Below are 17,814 nucleotides of genomic sequence, written 5' to 3'. Positions count from 1 at the left end.
CTAAAGCTACCTACTGTATGATGCTAATGTGCTGCAGTTTCCTTTGTCGATTATGTTTGTTCACTTGGCAGGATATGTGCTAGTCAGCCTGTAACAGTGAAATTCCTTTGCATATTAAAAGTTAAGCAGGACTTCATTAACGATTAAGTCAATGAGGATGCCTGACTGACAAAGAATCCAGTGGTCTAGGAACTCCTCTGGCAAAAGACTCAGAGACTCACAGACTCAGACTCAGAGGCAGTTCTTACAACAGGACAAAAGCCCTCATGAACATGATCTACAGAGGCAGCCGGTAAAAGTGTCTACCCCCACCGTGTTTGGGTTTCAAATCTGCCGCGTCAGTGGCGGGTTTGTACTGCAGGAGGAGTGTGTTACGTCCTTCTGGCCTGTAGGTGGCGATTGACTCCCACTTTTGGTCCTGAAACATCGTAGTTGCTTACGTCATATAGGCTCTTGTAGAACAACCAATGATCAGGTCTTTGGTGGCCTAGTGGTTAACGTGCATGGCCACAACGTTTTTTTTTTGTCCGGGGTTCGAGTCTGAGTGGAAGAGTGGAAGTTTTTTTATTTTAATTATTGGAAAAACAGCGTCTCATCATTATCATGTGATCACGAGATGACAACGTTGTATTACTTAGTGCATGAATCGCCAAGACCATGAACCGCTGGTCGCGTTATAGTATGAAGTTATGAACGTAAGTAAATTATGGCAAATTATGGCAGTTTAAAACCGAAAATAGGAAGCTGAACGGTGCGCCCTCCCGCGTGCAGCGTTCGATTTATGGCAGACAAGCTACTGTAACCCTGATTTCTTGCTGTTGGTACGGGCAATTTTCTTTACGTGGAATGCTTCTTTAATGCACCACACGGCAAGACAGTACGGCACATGTACACTTTTTTCTTTACGCCGCTCTCACCCAACGCGCGTCACATTTTCTTGTCCCCCGTCAACAAGGACAGGTAGGAACTAATGTTGATGACAAATAAAATCACAGTAGCTGAAATGTCACGTTTCCCAAACATAAAATAAAAAAAAATAAAAAGGAATACTAACTAAGGTTACACTACTACAATTTAAAAAAGTGAATAAGGATGATCTAGACCAGAGGTCTGCCACCGGTAACACCCACGTTTTAAATGAAAAAAACAAACACTGGGAGCCGCGGAGGGCGGCAATATTATATTATTTGAGAACATTCAACATTTGTTTTTTAATCCAAAGAAGACATAAAAGTCGGGGCTCAGAGATCTAACCGATGCTAAAACATTGTCAAGGCATCGACAAGGACAGCTAACTCGCTTTTCCCTGCTTCAAACAGCTGCTGTAACTGAGAGCAACCTGTGCGGCATCACCGGTCAATCTGTAAACGTATTAATTTTTTTTTGTAAATAAAAATAATGTTTGCCCTGTTCAAACCTGCATGGGGAATTCTGAAAGCGGCTGAGCAACTTCGTAGGAACACATTTCATATGGTACAGGTGAAAGGGAGACTAACAACACAACGCAGCCGAGGCTGTAGCAGCAGAGAAACGCAGATCTTTGTCCTGCGTGTTGATGAGCGTTTCCCATCCCCCAGTGTCACCGCTCTGGGACGTGGATGGCCACGCCCACTTTCATTCAACAGACGGACATGAAAGAGGGAATAACGAAATAAACAGCTGGTTAACTTCGTGGGAACATGGCTGTAGCTCTGCAATGACTTTATGTGGTACAGGTGAAAGGAGTAATAACGAAATAAACAGCTGGTTAACTTCGTAGGAACACCTTGTAGTAGGAACTGGTATATTTAGAAAACCCAGTAGTCCTAGTGTTAAGGTGTGTGAACTGGGGAGGAGACGGCAGCAGCGACTGAAGAGCGACTGAATAGAGTTGATGTCTTCCCCGCTGACAGGCGCATTCATTTGATAATGCACGTACCTTGGCTGACAGTTCAGTCAAAAACCATACTGAATCTTTATTAAACCGTCCCTGAATAACAAATATGAACTGCAGTTTCTTCCTTGATTATCCATGATTATTATGAAAGAAGCGCAAATCTTCGCCAGTCCAAATTGTGCAATTAATACTGTGTTTACAATAAAGGTAATAAATAATAATATTAGTATTTTCATTTTAAAAAGCACTGCATATTTTAAACGAATGTCGAAGTGCTACAAATAACTTAGACTACGCTACGATAAATACATACGTTTATTTTTGCAGAGTAAACGTATGTAGAACAAACTACTTGCTGCATTAATGAGTCTTAGACCTGCAGCTGATCACGCCGCCCGATGCTGCCCAGTCTCCCACGGAGCTTTGTCTGGAGCTGAGGTATTTCTCACCTGCTGATCGAGTAGTAGCAACACATTAGCATGTCTATGCGCCTCTACGGGGAGGGGGAGGGGTGTGTAGATTTCCTTTGCGACTGTGAGCAAACATGAGACAAGCAAAAGCTTGGTCGAACTCAGATCCAAGTCATCTGAGTACGAAACACATCACATTTCATTCGATCTCGTGTTTCATTCGAGCGGCAGTCGGGAGCTCTCTGCTACGACTCATCCACGGATGAGCTTCGATTAAAAATTAAAAGCAGAGGTTTTTTGTTTTTCGTTTTTCTCTAAACGAAAAAAACAGCTTAAAATTCAAGTCCGTGTGTTTTTGTTAAAAAATATTTTTGTTCAGTTTATTGGTTTGTAATGCGGTGCTTTTATTCAGGATAGATAGACGGATGGGAAATCAAAGTTTTGAAACGTACACGGGCGAATAAGTCACATCAGCCACTCATTCAGTTACAATGACACGCACAGTCAAAACAAATTCTCGCTACATCTCGTGCACCACTGCCCCGTTCCTCTCGTAGCTTGCATTTGCACATCCATACATTTGTGTATTGGTCACTCTCTGTCTGGACACACGACTCCGAAACACGTCACGTGTTTGTGTAAGAGATTGATGTCTCCACCAAATTATATGCAGAGGTAACGAGAGAACGACTTTTTGTTTTCCGTTTGTCTCTAAACAATAAAAACATATTAACTCCAATTCCGTGTCTTTTTGTAAAAAACAAATATTTTTGCCTGTTTTATTGGTTTGTAAGGCGGTGCTTTGATTAAAATCCGTTTGCCGCTCATCGAAAGAGAAACGAAAACGCCGGTGAAAGTGGCTGGATGGACGGATGGGAAATGAAAATGTTGAAACGTACACGGGTCGAATAAGTCTCTCAGCCACTCAGTTACAATGACACGCACAGTCAAAACAAGTCAAACTGCAGTTCTGCAGACACAGAGTAAACGCGTAGGAACAAACGTGTTGCTGTAATGCGTCGCTGTAGATCTGCTGATTTCTGGCGTCCTGTCAAAATTACGACCGACAACTGCTGTAAAACAAATTCCTATGATTATTACGGTTATTTACGTAAAATCTACGACTATTGGAAAACATTCATTAACAAGTTGTGGAAGTTTAAAACCTAAATAAGCGGCTGTAGTCGCAGATGGACTGCGCTCTACGTCTTTACTTGCGCATTCAATTATATTAATTAAACCGCGACGCATAATCATGGTATTATGTGAAGCCAATATGTTGTATCAGATGTTAGAGCGGTGGGTGTGTACATATTTTTAAGAGACGCCTTCTATTTAAAGACACGAAAAAGCTGAGGAGAATGAAAACAAGAATGTGTTGCTGCTGTGGCGCTGCCTGTTTTAAACCACACAGAACAATTATAACTTCGCAGTGAACAGAAAACAGCTAAGCCATCAACAAGTTGTTGCCCTTCACACTCCCCATGTTTGAGCACACAACAGATACTTAATAGTAAAATAGGTCTGGTGTAATATATGTGTGTTACAGGTAGAAATGAACAGTCGGACCTCAGTTACGCTGTAGTGCTTTGGAGGCTTCTAATCAACGCTGCGCCACCTGGTGGTTAAAACGAGACTAGCGTCCTGATTTTTTCCAGCCGGCTGCAGGATTAAAAATCTTTAGTCAGCGACGCACTCGCTGCACCGTGGCGACGCGGCGGTACTGCAGTAAAAACCCTAGTCACTTTGAACCGCTGCCACTGTAGTCATGTGTGGATCAGTGGATGTGTGGAACAGCGGATCTTTTATGTGACTATATATAACTGGTGTGTGTGTGTGTGTGTGTAAACACATATGTATATATGATCGTTTACCAGGATAGAAATTACTTGTGTACAAACATACAACAAAATTGAACTTTGGTGCAAGATGAAATAAACAAGTACGATTGTGCAATGACAAACTCTTATCTCTCTCTTAGTGTTGCTACATCTCTGACCACTCAAGTTTAACTTTCAGCTTCTGTATTTAGGAGACCTTGTATGTACAGTATGGCTCAGATATTTAGGATCAATAAAACTGTGCATTTATTTGTTCCTTCACCTTTTTAATGACGGGGACCTTGTTGTAATAGCGAATGGAGTCTTTTCCCAGGAAGTCGAACTCCACCACACACTCACTGCCATCCAGTTGCTCGTGTAGAGTGATGTGCTCGACACGTAGCGAGCAACAGCCCACCGTGTCTGCAGTCTCTCCCTCCTCCTTCTCGTTACCAGCTCTCAGCGCCAGCTTTACGGGTCAAAAGACACAAAAGCAAATACATATCAATTCCAAACATGCACACCCAGCACCCTTCACCACCATTCCTTTCATCCACAGAGCAAACACGCCAATTAAATTACTATAAATAGTATACACATCCACAATGATGACTGGGGAATAGGTACAAAACAACAACTGCATAGTAAACAAAGCCAAACCACAATCAAAATAATGTTGACATAAGTTGAAAGCAATAAACACAAACATTTTACTGCAGAATCCAATAATAAGCATAGAATCACATGTCTACATATCATCCATTTTGACTGTTTTCCACCCCAAGAAAAAAAAGGCAAACTGTATTGATTTCAAACGTTCTTACATGGTTCCTGGGAGCAGATCGGTGCACTGAAAAGATTTCACTCATTGACAGCAGATTATTTCTAGTGCAGTTGTTTAAACATTACATTAGGTATCATAATTTCTGAACCTTTAATTGGAGAGATTACTCAGAGCCTGACCTTGTCTATGAAGTAGAGGGCCACAGCTCTTTGGCGAACACCCATCTCTTTAGACTTGAGATCAGAGAGGTACTGATTACGGATGTCGTCCACATGTGACTTTAGTTTCCGAGCAACCTCATATTTCTCCCAGTCCTTTTCTCCCTGTACAATAGAAAAAGAGGAAAAGATAAGAGAGCAAGTAAGGAAAAGGAAGAATATTAAACATAACAGAAGAAAAAGGCTAAGGACAAGTTAGAGACTAACAGTGGAATAACAACCTTTACATATGAAAGATGGAAAAAGGAGGAGTGAGCAAATAGGGATGCTGCACACAAGTCTTTTTTGCCATTCACTGTTCAACAAAGCCATTATGGAATTTTAATAATGCAGAATCAAATGAAAAGCATTGGGGTATTTGAATGCAAACTCCAAACACAAACAAATCACAGCTATCATGGCATACTGACTGACTAATGATAAGGAAACACATTACGTGCTGGTAATTATACAACACAGCTTTTACATCAGGGGTCAAATTTTTGAGCTCTGATTTATTTTAATAATTTCAGCAGATAATGTATTGCTATAGATTTACATGCTACATATTTGAGCCAGTTATAAGACTAATGAGTAATAAGGAATAGGAAGTCTAGCGATCTTGTATATATGAACTAATAGTGACGCAGTGATGTAGTGACGTAGTAATGCATTGATCAGTGACTAATCACTAAAGAAAACATGTACTATCCCTTCATTTACAGTAATCTAAGACCTAAATTGTTAAGAGCTGATGGAAGGCAACACTAAATCCTTGAGCTCAATTTCCTTGAGCTAAACAATCCACTCTGGGTACTAACATGACATGACATTCTACACACTTGACTAGAGGGGACTTCATGTGTTGTAGGAATGTAATTTTTGAAATTGTATTAATCTAGTAAGAAACTTCATCTAGAATGGTCAACTTACACGAATCACATTTCAGTCATGTAACAGCAGACACACTGTTCCCACCTGTCCCAGATATAAAACTCATTTATCAAAAAGCTGGTTAAATTAAAAAAAAATTGCAAATTATTCCCAAATCAGTGGGAACTTTTTGTCGTGTGCCTTTGCAGAATTAAAAAGCCACTCAATCAGACTGACAGGCTACCTTGAGTTTTGAGTTGGCATTGAGCATGATGTATTTAATGAGGCCCTGGATGTTCTCCGTCCAGCTGGCCAGCCATGTCACGGTGTTGTCATGTCGAACTTCTTTCCAGCTGTGACCAGCAGGTGCAACAGGGACTTTGGACTCTCTGTCAGAAAAAGTAATGAACTAAAAGATTAACCAAAGAGCTCTTCTGCATTTGTCACTGATGTACGGCACAGCCTTAATGGAAACTAGCATTCAGTATTACAGTATAGTCCTGCATGTGCGTACAAGTAAAATGCCTATGACATGTAAATGCAGTAAAAGGTCCCGCTGCCAATGACATAACTTTACACGCTTGTCTGAAACTAGGCCATTTCTCTTTCACATAGCAATGAGCCCCTTCCACCAATTTCAATCCATTGAATATGATAACGTCATAATTCTTTTAAAAGAATTAAATTAAATATTAATTAAGAATTAAAACACTCACTTGCCGCAGTTGATGATGATGTCCTCTGGCTGGATTCTTTTCTTCAGCATCCCCTGTTTGGGGTGCTCCCCTCTACCCCTGAACAGCCCAGGAGGCTCAATTTTAAAGTTGCCAATGCGTTCTCTGTGATGGTCCAACAGACAGTAACCAAACTCTTCAACGATCTTCTCGTTGGCCTCTTTCAATGCCTAATAAAAAATGTAAAGACTAATCTTTGGACACTGTCCCTGAGGTGTCAAAGCAATAGTACTGTTCATTCATAAAGAGAAATGAAGAAGGATTCACGCTACCTGTTTTTCATCCTTGGTCATGCTTTTCTTGGCTTCCACCTTGGCTTTATGCATGGCATGCAACTCTCCAAAGTCACATTTGTCAAGGTCTTTAATCAGCACTCTCTCTTCTTGGGTCATTTCCTAAAGAAAAAAAGTTACACATTCATTATCACGTCACATTTAAATTGGCATAACATGAAAAATAACATATAGTTAGTGACAAACCACAGATCACAAGATTAATAACCAACTTCTAGTCAATAATTTGAGTCAAAGAGTACCTATGGGAAGCTGTACTGGGATTTGCATTATTATTAGACATTTACGATCACATTTAATAAACGGTCATGAAAACTGTTTATTGCAGCCTTAAGAGAATCCACGATTATCCCTCAATTTTAATTTCATACATAAAACCCACATTTCATACACACACAGAAGTAATGACACTAAGAAGCTCTACATAACAATTTAAAACAGCAGTGGTAGACCAGTGATAATGTCTGTGATGAGTCAAAAAGCTTAAGCTGAAGAAAAAACAACAAAGAGCTGCATACGGCGCCGCTTTAATAAATTCACAGGGACCTTTTCACGCAGTGTACTGTATCTTTGTCAGTTCAAATATTCTCCCAAGATCACGTTATGTGATAGAAACCAAAAAAGAGACGAGCATGATCAAAACAGATCAGTGACCTTTTAATTACAGAACTTTGTGGAGGCAGAGGGAACCTAAAAATGAAGTGGCATCATGGGAAAAGGCCAGAGTATAGATCTCCTAACAAGGCCACTGCTGGGAGAGCAGTCTGGACGCAGCAGTGCATTGAAGGCAGGAGCAGCACAATTCCCGCTATAACAGTGAAGTTCCTCAATCACTACACATGGGGTGACCCCTTGCAGCTCGTGGTGCCAAAATGTCATGACAACACAAGAGGCTTTTAACATGGGCTCCTGCTGTTGTGGGCAAGGAGGCAATTGCTGCCTTTTGGGAAGGATCTGCCTGCGTGCAACAGAACTATGGATGACCAGTTTTAAGGTCACATTGGCCAATAACTGTTATACAGTTGAAGACCTGCACAGATCATACTGTATAATGAATGCAGCAGACAAAAGCACTATACCGGCCAAGTAAAGAACTAATCTATCAAGTTTTTTACAAAGCAATAAAAATGTCTACGCTTATCATCCAGAATCACATACTGTAAAAGTGAGTGTGTATGTGTGAGCACACATATTTCAACTCCACTCAGGACACAGCCTCTCTGCATATCTAAGCATGACTGACATCCACCGGTGGGCGGGCACTGAGGGCAGTGGAGCGAGGAGAGTTTTTCCGGCTATAATAAAACTGTTTAATTGGATTTGTTCATATGCAGGGGAGCTACTTGTATGGATTAGCATATCAATGCCTTCACACAAATCATATTTTCAAGTGCATTGAGCACTAAGCAGCGCAAAATTAATTCTGCATGATATGCCTTGGGGCTTGGCACGGTGTTTTCTCTATCTAGGGGACATCCGGACGTGCATGTACCACTTACATTCAAAGGAAACCTATGTACACAAATATTGTACAGTTTACAACACACACCTCATTGAACACAAAAAAAGGTGGAATATACACAGCTAACTCTATACTTTAGTAGGAAACTAGACATTAGTAGAAAAAAGTTTCAGAACTGACAATCAAAGATGTTTACTTTTAATGCCAATTTAAATATCTTTATGCATCATGTGCACAGAAAGGTTAACCTCACCACTCTGAGCTGTGGTTGTAGAACTGACAGAGCTTTTCACTTCCAAGACAACATACAATATGCAATCTGACATTACCTTCCTCCAGTCTTTGAAGAAATTCTCCCGGAACACCTTCTTGGTGGTGTACTCATGGTCCAACATCTGGGCAAAGAAAAGCGCCACTTCCTCAGCTGCCAAACTCAGCTTCACCTTTTTACCTGTACACATAAACACAAGAGAATTAATACCAGTATTTTACTTAATGACAGTATAATCTCATACATGAATGATTTCACCTTTATACCTTTTCCAGTGTGAGCACAATTCAAACCCTGCCTAAGCTCGTTCCAAGTCCCATCAGACTAATCTAACTCTACAGTGGTGGGTTCAGAGACAAGGACAAAGATCTACATTCATGTCCATCAATACAAGCGAGCTACAAACAAGCACATGCACGCACAGAAATTACCCGATCAAACTAATTCCCTATAGGGCCGCGTGGCGACTGGACTACTAACACAGCAAAAACAATTACACTCATCAATCAGTGTTTGACCCAATACACCTTTGTTGTCCTAAAGGTGCAATTGAGCATGTACGTGTCTTGTGTGCACATTTACTTCAACGACCTCTTGTTTTAGATACAACTTTCTCCACTATTCCTCCATTTTAGAGCTTGAGCCATTTTCTCTTCTGAGAAAATAATTTGAGCACAATTTTAAAGTATCTTTCACACAGCAGTGTCTATTATGCACTGATTTATTTGTAGCCACCTGCCACAGTTTCAACACCCTGTCCCTTGGGAGTGAAATAACTTTTTACATGGTTTAAAAAGGAAACAAAACCCCTAACAACTGCAAATAAGGCATTACAGAAGTACACATTTAAGAAGCCTACCTACTGTAATATGGACAGCAAAACCAAGGTTAGAAACTGGTAAACTGTCAGGGGTAACACGATATACACAGCCACTGGTCAGTAAATGTTAACATTCCAACTATGACAGCACGTTTGCGCCCCCTTTACATGCGTTGCAAAATACAATATAAGACTTTAAAGGACTCATTCTGATGAGGCATATAGAACAGACACTTGAGAAAACCCATAAACACAGAACAGGTGAAAGTGATTTAGCAAGCTGTTAATTAGTTTCTAACACTTGCAGGCTTCAAACAGTGCTGCTGCTGTAACTGAAGCTGAGCAATAAGATCAGGAGGACATAGCTTTAGTCTGTGCTGATGAGGAGAGTGTGTTGATGATGTTGAGAACACCAGGCAGCATGCAATTTGGAAAATAAAACATTCTAATTACATTACGCTGTAATTATTTGATAAAGCTTGTGCCAAGATTTAGGGGCAGCTAATGTGGGGCTGTTTGCCTTAGACTAAGATAAAGAGAACGTAGCAGAGGGTTTCAAAACTCACTGTTCATACTGAATAAATTCTGACATGTTTTTTTGCAGCATTTGTTAAATATGGTCATATGTACAGTAGTACTACAGTAACTGTATGTGTCTTTATGCAAATATAGAACTCTAATATTTCAACAGTATCCTGGCACCAAAGTGACTTTAGGCTGTGAGAAAGTGTGTGGAGTGTGTGAAAAACAATTTGTACAATACCTTTTCAACCATGTTTCAATCACACTCTCACACAAGCCAACCTCTGCTCAACTGACCATCGTAGTAGAAGTGAACATTGTCAGGTAGAGGCTGGTACTCAGGAGGGAAGTAGGGTCCTTTGTGTTCCAAGAACTTCCATTTCACCCCATCTTCATACTTCTCTTCCTCCCACCTGACAGAAAAGCAACATGATGAAGAAAAAAAACCTGTATGTCTGGTTGAAAGTGAAAATTGCTCCTTTCTGGTTTGCTCGTGCAGTCTGTGTTTGATTGTTCAGCATGTGTGTGGCAAGTTGGGGTGGGGCCAAGTCAACAGAAGATGAAAAGAGCATCATTTCCCAACCATCTCCAGCGATTCTGCTCCTCCTCCTCCTTCTTTTTGATCTTCCTCTGTTTTGCCTCTTCTACTTCATCCTTTGTCCTTTTAGTTTTTTTCGATACTGGATGCTCTCCTTCTTCTTTCTTTACTGTCTGTGCCGAGAAAAACACTTCAGCACTTGAAGTGTGAATTCAAATACTAACACTGTGAAGCTTATTTCCACTAAACATCGTATAGGAGACATTATATTGATAGAGACAGTTTGCCTGTGGAAGACAGATGTTTACCTTTTCTTTTTTCTCCCTTGACTTCTTCTTTTTAGCCTCTCTGTCACTCTCGTCTTCCTTCGTATGCTGCTTTTTTTTATTCTTGGAGCTGCAAGCATCCAGACACAGAATAGAACATATCACACTTACATATCATGAAAACTAATAAGTAAGTAACTATAACAAAGTAAAATATTTACAATACAATTTTGTTATTCACTTTCCAATATCAAAATTGGGACCTGGTCCTACTCACGTAGGTGTTGCAGTGGTCTCGAATAGATCTTCTGCACTTTCATCTTTAATTCTTTTCCTTTTCAACCCTTTCTTTTTTACTGTGAAGTCGTCATCCTCCTGCTTTACAAACTTGCTAAACCACAAACATAACAGTTATTAACGTACAGCCTGTCCTCTTAGTGCTGGTTGTTAATGATTTTTTTTCTCCTTTTCAACCCAGTGTCTGAAATGCAACATTGCAAAGTTATGCATTTATGATGAGTGGGACGTTCATTTTACAGAAAGATGCAAGCAATGTTTTAACATGAATATACACAAACACCCACACAACTCCAAAATGTCACTGCTGTCTACTATACTACTGGCTAAAATAAAGAAATAATTACTCAACCATACACAAAGAGGAGAAACGTAAGCAAAGAGAATTTTCTGACCATAAGAAATCATAATTATGTTAATTAAGGAACATTATCAATAATAATACCTGCATAATCACAGCAATTAGAATTTTAAAAATTTCAATTGAAGGCTTGGGTTCCCAGTTGACAGGAAAATTGGTGGTTAGGCAACTGGCCCAGATTAAATCAGCAAATTCAGTGCCACCAATGCTGAGCTAAAAGCGAGTATTCTTCTTTTCTTCATGGAACATTTAGTTAAAGTTAAAACGTGAAGTGGGGAGAATGTAAAGCACTGCAGAACATAACGTCATGTCAAATGTCAAATTACAAGTCACTGTATTAGTAACTACCTGGTACACACTGCTCTCAAACATAATGCACTCTCCCTCTCGTTCTCTCGCCCTCTCTCCCTGCACTTCCACTGCACAACTGATGGCTTCTGATTGAGGGTAATGAGACTTTATGGTGCCTGACTCCATCTGGTCTTTGCGGCAAATGTTGTGTATGTCTTTGTTCAGATGGAAAAAAGATGCAACCTTTCTTTTATATCTACAGGAAATACATCATGAACTTTGTAACATTACAAAAGAAATCATGAGAAAACATATTCTGTTTTACTTAAAAGAAGACAATAATCCTTCAGTGAGGTGGCATGAAAATTAGGGAAACCAAAGTTGGTTTCCCTAATTTTGTTTGAGATTAAAACTGTATCATAGATGAGGAAAATATAGTATATACTGCATACAAATTATTATTTATGTATACATCACAATTTAAATATTTAAATAAAATGGCCCACAGTAATATAAAGAAAACTATGTAGTGATGGGAAATTAATTATGGGAACAGCTCTATTGTCAGCATTTAATTTAATACAGAATCTGCTACTCTGTACCTTTTAACAAAAAAAACTCTTAAGTCCTTTATTCACACAAGGTTGGTGAGCAAAAAACAAAACAAGGCCACTGTTGAGGTCACCACTTCATGTCATTACTGACCTTTAACCACTAATTTCTTTAATCAAACATTGCAATGTCACTTTAATTATTTTATGACCTTTGCATGTATACAGCGAATCACGTTTAATTATACTATAAACACAAACCCGTAACCTTTGCCATGTATGCCTTTTTACTTGCACCAACTGGTCACAGGAGAATATGCATGTCCCAAAAGCATGACAGCATAATTAGAGACTCCAGCTTTAACTACACTTACATAACATTCAGAGTTTGCTCCAACTTGCACAATATTTTTCCAGGAAGACAATGACTGAAAAATACATGTATTTTTAAAGTGTCTCAATATGCAGATGAAACTGTGTAGGTTAACTGTAGTTTTTTACAGTATATAACATAGGTGGAGGCAAAAGGATGCTTTCATATAAGATGGTCTACCAGGTAAGAAAAAAAAAGTTTTAATCTTACGAGCAAAATACAAAAAACCCTGTTTCTGCCTGTGTGAGTCAAGATGTGTCACAGTCACGACCATTTAAGAAAATTAGGATTGGCTGTGTGTGGCAGAGCTCATAAGACAGACAAAGCTCATAATAACCAATATTTATAAATATGCAGGACACCTTTGTTCAAGTATAGTATAATAGCTTCCTTGTGGCTCTAACAGTATTCTGAGTCCAAGCTGTTCAGTAAAACTGCTCAACGTGGGGTGGAAAAATTGTATGTAAAACTGGTCATGATTTTAGTATACTGCACCACTGAGCAAAATCCATAAAAAGCTATACAAAAGAAGGATGGGTCACTGCGTCCATTGACATTTACGGTTGGTGGTTCTAATAGCCTTGTGTTTTTTCCTAACTCTACCATGAGGCCTTAACTTTCCTCCCTACATGAAACCCACTGAACTAGCACAGTGACCACCTGAGTCCTTCTGGAAGAAAAAGACCCTAAAGGGAAACATTAAAAGCCAAAATTTAGCAAAATTGTTTTTCCAACTGACATCTCCTTTGAAATGTCACTTGTCGTATTGGGTTGGCTAAGTCCACCTCTGGGAAACAATCCATTAACAACTCCATAGAAACGCTGCTGAGAGACAGATTTGACACAGCAGGCCTTCGGCCAAAGTCCGATATCCCAACAACATCCTGCTGAGCATCCAACTACTCAAACCATACATTCTTATTTATTACTGCCCTGACAAGCCATATATATTTGTCTTTAGCACAGAGAAAAAGGAATTTCCTAAGAAACAGTTTAACACATCATATAAAACACAACCAGCTTCTGTCCAGTGCCTGAGAACATCAAAGCCCACAAATTCATTTCAATCACCACAGGAGGCAAAGGGAAAAGAAAAAGATATAGTTTCTGGCAACATCGCTCCTGAGCAGCTTGTCAGCTTATTATCTTGGCCTTTAATAAGATACAGTCTAGTGGCATTATGACTTTTTTCTTACCTGGGCTTGTTGGGTGACTCCACAGTCTCTGTCTTCAATTTCTTGACCTGAGGAGGGAGGACATGCATCACAGCTTACACTCACTACTGCATTATAGGACAGGCTGGACACAGCTAGTCCATAGCATTAGGTACTGTTGTACAGTAATTAATGCATCAAAGCAAATACATCTTATACAAATAAACAGAACCACACAAAAAAATAGCGATCATTACACAGTTACTAGAAGCTCTACAGTATATAATCATACAATGTTACATTTGACATAGTCCATTACGACAAAATTAAATAATTAAGATAACCAATCTATCCATCTAAAATGTAAATCATTTACCATAATAGACATCCCCAACTAATATCATTGTTGCACCACTAATCATAGCGTTGCACTGTGGAGTGTGAGTCAGTATTATTAAACTGCCTCATGTTTGCAGATAAATTGTGTTGTTATAAACTACTTGAGCATTATCATCAAAACAGTACCCTAAATAGTTTTATATGACAATCACAATACCTGCCCAACACAGGATTTTCACCTACATGATCTGGGACAGTGTAGTGTTGTATTGGTCAAAAATGTGTCCATACACTGCACAGCTAAATAGAGATGACGGAAGGAAATTATTTGAGCTATTTTGAGTATTTTACCTTGTGACTGTTTCCATCTCCTTTCTCTGTAGATTTATTTGACTTGGCACTGTTCATGAGGTCATTAAGATGAGACATGGATGGCAGAACGAGAAAGAATAAACCGAATTAATGATGCAGCATGACCGACGTGAACACTGAGAAATATAGTACAGTATAGTACAACTGCAAGGTAAAGTCAGTGTTCCCTTGTACTGTGATATGACTGAATGGCTCCCTGAGAGACAGTTTGAGCTGCACTTTTCAGAAGTAGTCTTCTGGTGAGAGCATATTAAGGCAATGTTAGGTTCTTGTCACCGACCGGTTAGTATCATTCTAGTCAGACAATGTTATAAAATGCCACCAATCAGGCAACTGTGTCCCAGAGGATATCTCTAGAGCTCTGACTGTGTTTCTGTTCATTCTGACCTTTACATCCTTCAGGGCTGAACCTATCATTAAAGTGAGCTGCAATTATTCCATGGCTATGTTCATTTTTATTAATATTCTCCCAAACATCAGAGTAAGGCAGTACAAGAGTTAAAGCAAGAGGCACTTTCATGCTTGGGAAAATTAGTTCTGAGTCTTGAAACTGAGAAGGATAAGTTGATCCTTAATCAGTAAATCAGTCAGAGCGCCATGAAATACCAAGAGGCTAGTTGTCACCGAAAGCTGCTTGCTCTGCTGCCAGTAGTGCTTACAGTTGTCTATTCATCTCTCTGCTCTCATCAATTACACAACTCAATGACAGATCACGCCACATTCATTTGTCTGTTCACATATGCATAGTAATAAACGCATCAGATATCAAGTTAATTAATTTATTCATATGAAGATGGAGCACCCACTGTACTCAGTGAAATGAATCTATGTACTCAGTGGCACCTGCTCGCTTGACAGCTCTGCCAGCATAGCATTAGTAACACTTTCTTGTGTCTGCCCTTCAGTAGCGCACACCTCCTGCCATATGGCCCTCACTTTCATCACATGCATCACCATTGCACGGAGGATTTTTAATACAAATTAATTTGTCTCCATATTTCAAATACATGAAAGGCAATGCGACTTGCTGGCTCCATGCAAAAAGACGGCTTTGATGTGTGGTCTGTATCGACGCCGAACAGATGTTGGATGCGCTGCACTCGGTTCACACGCATATATTATTCTAAATCTATAAATGACACGTGGTCATTTATGTAACTCACCGCACTTTTAATAATGCCATTAATTAACAGTAAGTGGTTACAAAGCTAGGCTTTTCATCAAACCACTTCTCAATCTTTCTTTTCGGATATTACATTAACAAACAGATGCACAATTGAATATACACCACCAGTTACCTGTTCTTGAGCGTATCTCCCCCGGCACCAGCGCTCTCATGATTACTTAGCTTTTTCAGTTTTGTTGCTTTGTGCTTGGTCTTTCCGTCTCCTTCGGCGTCCTTCTCTCCTCCCATCTCTCACTTGCACCTTAACACAAACACGATGAACAATAACTGGAGCACATTTATTTGCAATTTGTCTTAGCAGAGTTCACTACATTAAAACGTTAACAGCTCATTGTCAGGAGAATGAGCTAGCTAACGTCGGCGGGTTTATGCTAACTTGTTAGCTAACATCTGAAAACATACTTTCTTTTACTGATATATGAAAAAAAAACGAATAATAAACAAAACTAGCCACTAAAATTATTAGGTGTTACTTTAGTTGTGCACGACTTACAATTCCTGCAAATATATCTGGTTTTCTAAGTAATATACAAAACTTTAAGGCGGTCTGTCCCCTTGGATGACAGTTGAGTAAATATCATTTAACGTTTGCTAGCTCTGACTTGAGCAGGCGATTTGCAGGTGAATTCTGATTGGCTGAGAAAGCTCCGACAGCTGCCAGGGTGCCAGGCTGCTAGGTTGCCAGGTTGGGTAGTGTTTCGCCATATTGTTACCCATTGCCAGGTTGGGCTCTGCACGCACCTGCCGTGTCTGTGACAGAACCGATCCGTATGAAAAGGCATCTTGTGTTTGGGCCCATGGGTCCGTCCAATAATTAAAAATAAAGTCACATTTGTTCTGTTACTTGGATGGATGGAGCAACTTGGAATTTAATCAAAACCAAATCCAACAATAGGAAAAGCAGCATAGACCCAATTGGTTGTATTTTCAGGTAAAACAAAGTGAAATGTAATGTGAGTTATTGCAAGTATAACTTAATATATAGTTTCACGTGGAGGCACAGCAGATGCTAGCAAACAAGACTGTGACACGGTGTGTTTTATTTTGCAGGAAGAATTCTAAAATAAAAAAAAGCTTGTTTTGCGTGTACTAAGAAACAGTAATGCACAGGATCACCAACATGGAATGGAGACAATTAAGTGTTTGTTTTCTTTTTACAGAATCTGTCTTCCCACAGACAAAAACACATCAATTATTTGTACTATTTTGTACTTGGACCAACCTCTGAAACATCCTATAACTAGAGCCTCAACAAGGTGTCTAATTGGTGATCAGGTTACAGCATTTAAGGCCTTGTTGCTACTGCAGGTTAAATCCAGGGACTGTGTGTTATTGTTTTCATTTGCTGATACAATATCTGTTGTGATTCACAATCCTTTCTTTTTCCTACTGTGTGGCTCATTTATATTGATAACATTCAGTATCATCTGATAACATTCATATATTTGGAATGGCACAGTTAAGAAACTTACTATTTATACATGTCAGGTGTAACTTTATTTACTTGTTCTCTCTGTCTGGGACTCTTTATTCTCTTTTGTGACAGACTCCGAGGGTGTTATAAGGGTGCTCTCCAGAGATCATGTGCATGATGAGATCCAAACTTGTCCAAAACCTAAACACCTAACCTGTTAGAATATGCGTAGAATTAAAAATAGGTATATTTCTCTTCCCCATTCTCTCTGTCTCTCTCTGAGCCATTAGTGCCAGCCCTTAAACAGAAGACATTTTAGGATGTAACGGGCTTTATCCTGCTTAATGTTGCCTTTACTGCACAGTACTGTATATTGTTTTTGAAACATATTGCAAGTTAATGGAGAGTTACAGTATATTTCTTCATCCTAATAACTGCTTAGGCTCATAAAAACAATCCCTACCCTTTTTCTGGTTTGGTGATATAGTGGTTTATATGTTTAAATTAATCAATATTAGATGTAATTTCTTTATCACAAAACAGTTAATATGATACAGATGCCTGTGTGTGATTTATAGTAGTTTATATGTTTTATTTCAAACTAAGCTAT

The 17,814-nt window shown here is 39.4% G+C and overlaps 1 protein-coding gene across 2 annotated transcripts in view; it reads right to left on the bottom strand.

Moving 5' to 3' along the window:
* The window catches only part of zgc:173742 (DNA topoisomerase I, mitochondrial), a 30,137-nt gene that overhangs the window by 9,347 nt on the left and 2,976 nt on the right, over nucleotides 1-17,814 (bottom strand). The window contains exons 1-14 of one of the 2 annotated variants that reach the window (XM_029153752.3): nucleotides 16,284-16,439; nucleotides 15,903-16,031; nucleotides 14,584-14,632; nucleotides 13,936-13,982; nucleotides 11,144-11,257; nucleotides 10,909-10,996; nucleotides 10,646-10,773; nucleotides 10,360-10,475; nucleotides 8,779-8,900; nucleotides 6,967-7,089; nucleotides 6,677-6,864; nucleotides 6,205-6,349; nucleotides 5,070-5,213; nucleotides 4,390-4,575 (exon numbers count right to left, since the gene is read on the bottom strand). In XM_029153752.3, the coding sequence (XP_029009585.1) occupies nucleotides 4,390-4,575; nucleotides 5,070-5,213; nucleotides 6,205-6,349; nucleotides 6,677-6,864; nucleotides 6,967-7,089; nucleotides 8,779-8,900; nucleotides 10,360-10,475; nucleotides 10,646-10,773; nucleotides 10,909-10,996; nucleotides 11,144-11,257; nucleotides 13,936-13,982; nucleotides 14,584-14,632; nucleotides 15,903-16,018 (1,566 nt within the window). In that variant the 5' untranslated portion in view covers nucleotides 16,019-16,031; nucleotides 16,284-16,439. Of the gene's footprint in view, nucleotides 1-4,389; nucleotides 4,576-5,069; nucleotides 5,214-6,204; nucleotides 6,350-6,676; nucleotides 6,865-6,966; nucleotides 7,090-8,778; nucleotides 8,901-10,359; nucleotides 10,476-10,645; nucleotides 10,774-10,908; nucleotides 10,997-11,143; nucleotides 11,258-13,935; nucleotides 13,983-14,583; nucleotides 14,633-15,902; nucleotides 16,032-16,283; nucleotides 16,440-17,814 lie in introns of those variants that run through there. The other variant, XM_029153754.3, reaches the window with a different exon arrangement.

Source organism: Betta splendens, chromosome 6, assembly GCF_900634795.4.
Source record: "Betta splendens chromosome 6, fBetSpl5.4, whole genome shotgun sequence".
Taxonomy (NCBI): Eukaryota; Metazoa; Chordata; class Actinopteri; order Anabantiformes; family Osphronemidae; genus Betta; species Betta splendens.
The sequence above is the reverse complement of the archived record's forward strand: the minus strand, read 5'-3'. Positions and strand labels throughout refer to the sequence as shown.